An 11,048-nucleotide genomic window follows, 5' to 3' on the forward strand; every position below is an offset into this window, starting at 1 on the left:
TATATATATACATTTTCTATACGTATATACATGTATTTTAGATCAAATATTTTAAGACTTATTTAAATAAAATATAATCATTAGTAGAATGTGCACAGACCACACCTCGTGAGAGTAGATCGGTCCGGCTGTACTTAACTGACCTGCTCAAATACTCGCGTGAGATACTGCGTGCAGCGGTGTTCGGGCTCGTCACAGAGAGCATCACACACAGGTAAATACAATCACATCACGACATGACATGACATGACACAAATATCTCACAATGAATCGATTCGTGTTTCATCTCTTTTGCATCTCTGTGTGACACTGACGTCTGGTCTGTGTGAAGAATACATTTCTCTTGAAACACAAGGATAGTTCGCAAAGCTACATTTTAAATGGTGGTAGAGAGAAACGTCAGGTTGTTAGTTTATGAAACAGGAACGTAATAACGATTACGTTGTTTAATCATTATGATTCTATACACAATATTTCTATGGGATGCAATAGGTCTAATTATAGACAACAGTGAAACAGATGCATGCGCTGAGCAACCTTTTTCTCTGTTCGTACTTAATGTCGTTAACTTAAACTTCTCGTGAGAGCATACTGTATTTGAAAGATTGTAATAAAAAAGTACATGCATGCTAAAGCTAAAAGTCTTGTAAATGTTAAAATACATTATTCAAATTTCATAAAATGCATACCTAATTGTTAATTGAGTTATCCAAACCTTAATTTTGTCAATAATTATAACGTAGGCCTACATGATACAATAGTGTTTGTTAATAGTATTAATAAAATTACATACTGTTGCCACTGCATATAATGGACTTTAAATTAGGGATGCATGATAAATTATCGGCCATATCAATATCGGCCGATAAATGGTCATTTTCAATGTTATCGGTATCAGCCGATAATACAATGTAGGTCGATATATTATAGCCGATAAATCATAAATCATTTCCTCTGGTTAAACTTCTTCAGCTGCACACTGCTCACAGTTAAAATACAGTACAGTACTGTCTTTCTGTTATGATCATTCATCATTGTTGATGTATGTAGATACAGTATTTATGAATGTGTAAATTATAGGAACAAAAGCATATTGTTTGAATCAGACTGCTGTATAAATGCGTTCTGTCTTGAGACCTGTTAGACACGTGGCTATTAAGAACACTTTTCAGGGTTGCTCTGGAAGAACATCTACTGTATAATTTGTTTATTAAATAAAAATATACCAAAAAAAGTTTGAAGGTTAAATAATCGTTAACTAGTGTAAAGTAGGTTTGGTACATGATTTTCAGGGGAAAAAGAGAACTAATGGTTACCTTGTTTTCTGCAGTGAATGTTTTCAAATAAAAGCAGTCGTCCACTTTTTGCCTTTTGTTTCAGTCTTAGGGTATTTTATATTAATATTTAGATGCTGTATATCGGCCAATTTATCGGCGTCCAATGTTAAAGAATTATCGGTTATCGTTATCTGCCACAATTTGTATATCGGTGCATCCCTACTTTAAATGGATGGACCTGCCGATTTGATGTAATATTTATATTCGTATTTGAAATATTTTCATATGTCATTCTAACATTTATATGCTGTCAAAGCTTTCTGTTCTTTGCAGTGTCCCTAACACATCACTTTAACTTTGAAACCAGGTTGCATTCTCTTCCAGGAATGCCATAGAAAGCGTGTTATTATTGGTGCTGAAGCACTTATAAATTGAGACCGGCGACACACTAGATGAAGTGTATAATGGGACATACTGTAAACATTCAACTTTGCAACAACATAGTCCAACCTGAAACATTTTTCCTGAAACAACGTTTTTGCTCACCAGTGATTGTCCAATGGTTTTTGTCTGTAATTTAATTCGACCTGCTAACGGCGCTTGCACTTTGACAGCCAAAAAAAATATTAAAATTATGTGACAGTGAGTCGTGTCAGATCAGCAGCAGTGTGATGCGTTAATTGCAGAGTGATTCTGAGTGTGAGAGAAGTGATTCTGGTCATGTGGAAGCCTCAGTCACACCACAGGGACTCCTGTCTGTTGTAATTAAAAACCAACTTCTTTCTAACATTAGCCACACACTCTCTCTCTGTGTTTTTAATTTTCCATGACACTGGTGCCAACTGGTTTTGTCAGGTTGTGCTCTGGATCATGTAAGGACAGTTTACTTCTTTGGTGAAATGGTTGGGTGACAATCAGCAAAATCATCTCCTTTGCGGGCTCTTCCCTGGTGAACGTGATTGTTGATACAATTCACAACTCACATGGGACTTACACATGAGTACATGATATTGTTCAGAGGAAAAGGACTTGCGTTAGACAAAATAACATGAGGCCTTTTGCTTTGTAAATGATTTTAGTCAAGTAAACCATGGATGTTTTTAAACTTAAATTTAAGATTTTTTTGACAGTGAGGAATGCAGAGAGGAATATAATCGCACTCAGTCTAGTTTGGGAAAATCTTTTATATCCACAAAATGAATCCAGTACCTCAGAGATGACGCAATTTTGTAGGCTAGCCCGGAAGTAAGCGCCGCGCTGGTTACTTTTGGAAGATCGCAAAAAATAAGCTCTAACAAAGGTTTATGATGTTGACACGTTTTGTCTATCAAGATAATCTTTGCAAATTAACACCACATTTGTTACTTTTGATGCCGAAATACAATAGGTAAAAGTAAAAAGCTAACACGATGCTATAAACAGACTACATTTAAGGTCGCTCGATATCAACGTCACCACCACCAAGCCTCCGACAACTCTTTCAAACTTTATTAAAAATGTGAACGCCAAGTAAGTAATTACTCTGTGAATGAATCCGCATCAACGTTTTAAGAGACCTGTGCCAATGTTGCATTATTTGTGAGCTTTATATCTGCGATGACGTCTAACGTCCCCGCCAAAGGAAGTAGTCGCTTTTAGCAACTTGTTAGCAACCGCCGTTTTTAAGACACAATAAGGCTTTAAAAAATCACAAGCGGGTTATAATTGGTGTGTTTTATGTCATATAATAAAACGTGAAAATATTTAGAGGTTTTGTTTACCACAGTCCTTATTTCGGGCGATTTACCAAAACCCATTAAAAAAAAACCATAGACTTTGGAGCGATTGAACCTGAAGTCCTAAAATGCTCACTCGCTTCTGGGTTTTGCATACAAAAATACGTCATGAGCCTCCCTATCTGAAGCCAGGTTCTGGTGTTCTAGGTATCGATAGACCAATTAAAAAAGTTATGTCTGTATTTGCTAGATATGCAAGTTTTCTAATGTTTATGAAAACAGATGGATCAGTACATTGGTAGTAAATATGTTCTCTGAGAATTTGTATTTCAAGTTTTGGCTGCAAATGTCACATCTATAACACTCAAATTTGAAGTTTCTCTGGTTCGTGTTCTGTTGTGCTCTACATGTTACACCATTCTAACGGATGCTTGTAAAACTATCACAAATAAACAAACAAACCTTGGTGATATTAAAGGTGCAGTACTAAGCATTTTCATTTAAAAATAATATTAAAATCATTCAGTTGCAATTTGCGCATTGCAAAATGCACATTTGCAGGTTATTTCAATAACTTTGAAATATTGATCTGTGATCATCTGGCCTGTCACTCACATCGACTCCTTACAGTTAAGTCCCTATACTGTTGGTCAGTAATGGACAGTAAGTGGTGTTTATATATATATATATATATGTTGCCTTCGTTTACCCCGTATTGTTTTGTAGATTCTTGTTATTAGTTTACAAAACCTGTGCCCACATAACATCATTTCTAAGTGTCAGTAAGTAGCTGATGGCAGCAGTGATTTATGTTTGTGTATGTGTTTCCATGTGTGTATGCTTGCTTTGTGTTTGCTTGAATACACACAGACACAGAGGGCTGTAAACTGTGATCAGACATGCCCTTGCTGTAATACGACACGTGTCCCAGGACTACATGACTGAAGTTTACTCTGTCGGGGATGAGCCCCTCTATATTTAGCACAGGGCAGCGAAAGGCTTGCCGGAGCGCTCGCTTTCGCTTGAGCTCTCACTCCGCTCTGGACAGCACCTCTCAGCTCATGAGCTTTTAGACCACCTGCATTTTTCTCCTAGTACGGTGCGCTATTGTAAACAAGGTGTGTGCTTGGTGGATATTTCGTTTTTGGTAAAGCACAGATTACCGGGACAGGAGTTGTTTTGTGTCAATACATGGGTTATTGTGGTTGGTGTGAATGTATTGTGTGTGTGAGTGAGCGCTCATGTTAAGGTAACTTTTTTCTGCTTTGTTTCTTTGCATGTAAAGGACTTTTATGAATACCGGTAAGCAACAGAAGCCAGTGCTTACAGGCCAGAGGTTTAAGACCAGGAAAAGGGGTGAGTCCATTCACATACACATTTTCTTAATACAGATTGCTTAGTTTAAATTGTGTTTGTGGTTTAAAGTTGCAATTTGGTAAAAAAAATCTTAACAGTGTTCAAAACTTTTTACTCACCACGATTCACGGTATATTTACATTTACATTTAGTCATTATATAATAATTATAATATAAATCGATTGTTGATCTGTTGGGTGTGATTTTACGGAAATTTTATTTTGACATTTGACTAAAGCTCATGTAAAGATAAGTATGTGAAGTAACCAACAAATGTTTTTCAAACTGCGACATAGAGGCACAAGTTACGAATTGCTGCTTTAACTTGCATAAGTTCATTGTGGGCATTTCATTTGAGATGGAAATACTGTAGTAGGTGAATCTTTAAACAAAGTCAAACAATGTCATGCACTGTTTTTGGCTATTTAGAAAACTATTCAACCAAATGGCTGCATTCCTTTTTCATGTTCGCGATTGCTTACATCAGATTGGATGACATATATTTTGGAGAGGGGTTTTGGAGAGATGGGCATTGGTGATAAGAGAGATGGGTGGTTTAATTTGAGTCTGGTAGAAGTTTGTGAGTGGTTAAAAATTGCAACGTTGGACAAATGGTTAACTTGGGGCATGTTTTGGGTAAATTAGCCCTTTAAAGGCCACCAAATGTAGCCCTTTTACAACATGTAGTATAAATCTTAGGAGTCCACAGAATGTGTCTATGAAGTTTCAGCTCAAAATACACCACAGATCTTGTATTATACTGTGCCCTACATGTCCATTTTTGCCAGCGAGGAAAAACAGGCTGTTTTAGTGTGTGTCTCTTTAAATGCAAATGAGCTGCTGGTCTCCGCCCCCTTTCCAGCAGAAAGCAACAGGGCTGTGTGAGCCATTGCTTCCAACAACAAAACTGAAGAGAATGGCCATTAAGCGAATGAGAAACACTGTATCATCTTTAAAAACCAAACACATTGTTTTGTATAAGTGAGAGAACATGACAAACGCGTTATTTGTTTAAAAACTGAGGACGCTGTTTTCGGAGTGAATGCATTATGTCTTTACAACGTGCACATTGTTTTTATACGTGACAATACATGGGACAAACGCATCATATGTTTAAAAACTGAAAACATGACCAATTATGAATCCAGCATTTTACTAACATTCGTTTGTGACGCATCCCAGTGTAAAGTGACTTCACCTGATGTCTTCTGCACATTCCGTTGAGAAATAAAACTAATCCACAGTATCTTCAGAGGCTCGATGTCGGGAGTAAATGAAGACTTATGTTCAGTCTTGCATCCAACAAAAAAAACACCTTTTTGTTTACAAAGCATTCTTATAGCTCACTGTAAGTAGTCCAGCGTGAAAACAATGACGGACGGTGTACAACTGGATGAGGGCGGAGACAGCAGAGTCCATTAGCAGTCATAGGGAGGGCTCAATCAATGTGACGTCAAGTTACTGAGAGAATGCCAACAGCTCATTCAAGAGGACTGTTGAGGTTTATTGGGGATTTAAAAAATATGAATGGGTGGATTTTTATCATTCTAGGGTGGTTCGGTACACACACTCCTGACACACAGATATGTTAAAACAACCTTTAAAAGTGCATTTTCTGGATTAGGGGGGCTTTAATACAGGTTCCAAAGCACACATACCTTTGGCACCTAAACACATGCCACAGGCACTCAATCAGCAATGCAGCGGCAAGGGCTCATCGTTCCATTAATAGCCTGTTTGTGTTCTACTGTGTACTTTATGTATTACACAATACTGAGACCGCTGAGACTTTTTCCTAGCGGTCCATAGATGCCAAGTCAAATTTAAGAGAGAACCCGAAAAGCTGTTGTCTTAGCTGCAGAAACGTTTTAAAAACTTGTTTTATTTTTGCAATTTCAAACTGTACAGTATGTGTCATACAGATTTTAATTTGATCTTCCATGCAGGTATTATGGGTAAAAGTATAACACTTTTAGACACCGCTGACAGCTTAGGAATGTTACTTAATAGTAGCTTTTGACTGTGACGAATGTGAGGGCGTTTTTCAACAGCGCATTAGCTTTCTGCTTGCGTGGTAGGTGCGACTGGCTCTTCAAATGTGAAATCTCACAGGAAGACACTCCACATGCTCTCGAGTGTATGCTAAAATCCGAATTTCTAGCCAGCAGCTATAGGCGAGGGAACATCATTTTAGGTATGATAGTGACTGTATTGGATTATGCTGCGTAATCGCCTGCTCCAGGATACAGATTAAACATGAACTCAAAGCAGTATCTTTCTGTTGCATTGCCAACAACAACAACAAACATGACATCCAGTAGTGTCTAATATGAATCAAAATAGTGCAAATTCTGATGGTTGAAAGAAATGTGACCCTGACAGCGTTGTGCTTCTATTGTTTTTGTTCCTGCAGATGAAAAGGAGAAGTTTGAGCCTACGGTTTTCCGAGACACGATCGTTCAAGGCCTCAACGAAGCAGGTGGTGATCTTGATGCTGTAGCCAAGTTCCTGGATGTCACTGGGTCGAGACTAGACTACCGTCGCTATGCCGACACCCTGTTTGACATCCTCATCGCTGGGAGCATGCTTGGTAAGAACTCGATAGCACATGCATAACATCCCAGTACTATCCCAGTATTGGACTTTTATGTAGATTATGTTTAGATTTAAGTCTTTGTCCAGGCTGTGCACAAGTCGATTTGGTTTTTAAAGTCCTAGGAGAGAAAGTCCACGAACAAAAGCATCAGATGCAACATCAGTTGGTATAGAAATGATGTAAGCATCATTACAATGTCAAGAGACGTCCATATAAATTCATGCGATGTATTTCTATGCATGCAACATGTTGAAAATCTTATTCCGAGGTCAGCACGTGTTAGCCTGTTGTTCACCATATGAGTAGAAATGGAGTTTAGCATAAAATGCCACTCATGTTATTGTCCAACCTGTTATGTTGCGTCCACCCTGTTTCTCCTCTGTCCACCATGTTCATCGTGTAGTTTTTTATAAGTAAAATCGACATTATACATATGTTATATATTATACATACATACAGTATAGTATATATTATGTATTATACATGTTTTGCTGGTTACTTGCAAGGAATGAATTAGCAAAATGAGGTCACTTAACATTGGGACTAAATTGCAGTCCCAAGTCCCTATTTATACTATTACTAAATGAAATGCATTAAAAATTACAATGTGTCAAAAACATAGCATGGCTTTTTTAAGATAATACAAATTTAGTAATACTTGTAATATGTATTATATAATGTAAATATTACATTAACTATTAATTCTCAACCCTTAAATAAGAGATGAGAATGTCCTGTAACAGGCGGGACATTTGGCCTGTCACATGGTAAAAAAAAATATTTTTTTATAAACCACTTTAAGTGCTTGGATGTTTAATGCTTGGAAAAATGCTTGATTTAACTGTTGCTTGGACAAGAAGCACTCCATTTCACTTCACTTGTTTACATACCTCCTCTCACACATTATACACATGGTGTTTTATCTGGGATTAGTTCAGTCTCAGGCACTGGCAGAGATGTTTTCAGAATGTTGACGTCTCTGTCAACCCAATTGCAGCTAAAAGGTTTACTCGGAGACTTTGCTATAATCAAAGGCAGCACACGAGAGAGGAAGGAGAGCGGTTTATAGGGCTGGGTATCGATTCAGATGTCCCGATTCGATTCTCAAGCTCTCGATTCGATTCTCGATTCAGTTCAATACATGCATAAAAATCATATAGATATTTCTTAATAAAGAACTGTAAACATCAGATTACGATGGTGAATTACTCAAAAGAAATGAAAAGCAACAAACTTGCAGCTAGGACTTTGTGGAACCGTGGCGTTTGGTGATGTCACAAACTAATAAACATATTCGTGACGTCATCGTCATTCCTAGTTTTTGAGTTGCAATTTCAGACTCGTTTCGCTTCTACTCTCTGGACATTCTGTATTTTAATACAGCTTCCCAGCTAACACAGTACGTTCTGACAACGTCGCCAGTTCGTCTTCATTTGGTCACTGTGACATTACTTTGTGGCCACGTTCTGAGGACATCTTGGCAACGTTCCATTTCTTATCATTTTTGCTTACGTTCCAGAAACGTCCTAGCCACGTCCTCAAATAACGTTGTGAATTAATCCCGTGGAGAACGTTGTAGCGACGTGATGTACTGGTCTTCAGATAACCTGGACACTGGTCATTTTTGCTTACGTTACAGAAACGTCTGAGCCACGTCCTCAAATATCGTTGTGAATTGATCCCGTTAAGAACGTTGTAGCGACATGATGTACTCGTCTTCAGATGACCTGGACACTGGTCATTTGATTAATGAATCTGGTCATTTCTGTTTATTATATTATTGTATGGAAAATGTATGATCAGAGTAAAATCTGTTATAATGTCAGAGAGGGATTGATTGCATTAGCCCTTCACCATTTCTGTCGACGGGGAGTGGGGGGGTGAATGAATTTAATCCTCCATGTGAGGGATGATAATTGTTTAAATTAAATAAAAAGATTTTAACAACGTGACTATTTGGTCGTTAGGACGTGCTCATCACGTCCCAGAAACCTTATTTGGTACGTCGCTGCGATGAATATGGTACGTTCCAGGTATGTCTTCAGGAGGTAATCACCATGTCCCAACAAGTCCAATGTTACGTCGTCATGACGAATATAGGAATCACAAAGTTACGTCGCTGGAACGTTATTATGGTACGTCGTGTTAACGAATATGGTCCGGTCCAGATACGTCGTCACAGCGTAACTGTGTTAGTTGGGTTGTTGCCCAAAAAAGCCGTTCTCATTTACATATTTTCTGTTTCTGTTGTCAGTCTGATTCTGTTTCTGTCATCGTCTGACAAAATCACCACACACACATGTCAAAGAGCAGTGATATTGGCTACAACACAGCGCGTAGCCTCTATCTATCATGTGCTAACTTACAGATGAATTGTGTTCATGTATATCCAAACAGTGGACATGACATAACAGTGACAGATGTTTGGAACGCCGTTTTGTATTCTTTTATTCGCGAACCGGCCGCCGTATGGTGCTGCTTCTCCCTGCATAGAGTCTCGCTGCGATAGAGACAAGCCCTGTGCCCGGGAAAGTGAGACCTCGTGCCCACGCCTCGCGGGCCAGTACTGCCGTCATTTTCCCACTGAATGAAAGTAAAGGTGTCACGACTGGAGCGTGGAGAGAAGAACCCAAGCGCAGGCAGGCAGTGAAGGGGTTAACAGATCTTTATTTTAAACAAAACAGAAAACAGAACAAAAACACCCACAATGGGGGGAAAAACAGAACTAAGAAATATATATGTATAAACAAAAGACTTCCCACGAGGGGGACAAAATGAAAACATGAACAATAAACTAAACTAAAGGACACGACCAGACATCTTAAATAATACAAGGCACAAAACAGGACCACGGATGATAACACGAGCATGAACACAAACACCACGCAGTACACTCACATACATAGTACAATCCACGAGCACAAGACAAAGAAACAAGAGGGTATTTAAAGGGAAGACAAACGAGGGATAACGACACGGGGCAGGTGTGGGTAATCAAACACTTAGGGAAGGATAACGAGGAAACAAGATGGATGGGGCCAATGACAAGACACTGGAGAGAACGTATATTATTGTCAAACGGACAATAATATGTTTCTCTCCACACATAACCAAAGACTTTGTCATGACTCTGCTACAGTACCAAGAAAAACATGACTAAGGAAGCAGAGCCATGACAAAAGGTTTATCCAAAAAGGCGCACGGTATGTCATTATGCGCTTCGTCTGAACAAAACATGACATAATTGCATCCGCCATGTTAATTAAGCAAGGAATGAAGGATAGGCTCGCTGTTGTAACATCCCCGTTGTAAAAACAAAAGTGACATCTAGTGGAGAAGACTAGTAGTAACAATAAGATTCACGTTAATGATCTCTTACAGTATGTTTAATGCTTGTGGAAAATGAAAGAAAAAAATCGATTCATGACGTTTGAATTCGATATTGAATCGACTGCATTTAAAAAAAACAATTAATCGAAAAAAATTGGCTCAGCCCTAGCGGTTTAGTCAAGCGTCTAGTCAGCAATCAGATTACTCCATCAGCATGCTGCGATGTGCAAGAGACTCCCTTTAACTGTGTTTTAAGAGTTAAGAGATTAACTCCAAATCCTTTGTTGTGCATCACAGGACTTCCTGTAGGTGATCTTTACCATTATAAGCCTCTCAACATAGTGACAGTGGAATGGGTTTTGCATTTAGCTGAAGCTTTGTTAAATGCACGTTTTGTTGTCATTATCATAGCTGTATTATCTTCTGCACATCACGATTATGAGTGTACAACACACAGAGGCATTTCCTATAAGCAGGGGTTAACTGTGACAGGACTGAACATGCTGAAGATTTTGCGCTTTAACTCGCAACCTCACTTTCCCTCTCTCAGCTCCCGGGGGAACACGTATCGACGACGGGGACAAGACCAAGGTGACAGAACATTGTGTCTTCAAGGCCGAAGAAAACCACACTGCTGTTCGCAGCTATGCTCAGGTGAATACCCCACTTCACTGTGTTCAATGAGCTTGTGCTTTCCGTTGTTATACTGTATATGAAAAACAAGCAGTTGGAGCGAGCGGGGATCCTGTTTCAAAATTGCATTAGAAGTACTTA

General features: G+C 38.7%; 1 protein-coding gene across 1 annotated transcript; it reads left to right on the forward strand.

Moving 5' to 3' along the window:
• Nucleotides 1-139: 139 nt before the first annotated feature.
• On the forward strand, nt 140-10,958 carry LOC130566940 (eIF5-mimic protein 1-like). Its single transcript, XM_057354768.1, has 4 exons — nt 140-214; nt 4,278-4,348; nt 6,762-6,938; nt 10,825-10,958. The coding sequence occupies exons 2-4, from the start codon at nt 4,285-4,287 to the stop codon at nt 10,956-10,958; spliced, it is 375 nt and encodes a 124-aa protein (XP_057210751.1). The 5' UTR covers nt 140-214; nt 4,278-4,284.
• Nucleotides 10,959-11,048: the final 90 nt, after the last annotated feature.

Source organism: Triplophysa rosa, linkage group LG16 (genome assembly GCF_024868665.1).
Source record: "Triplophysa rosa linkage group LG16, Trosa_1v2, whole genome shotgun sequence".
In the NCBI taxonomy this organism is placed as follows: domain Eukaryota; kingdom Metazoa; phylum Chordata; class Actinopteri; order Cypriniformes; family Nemacheilidae; genus Triplophysa; species Triplophysa rosa.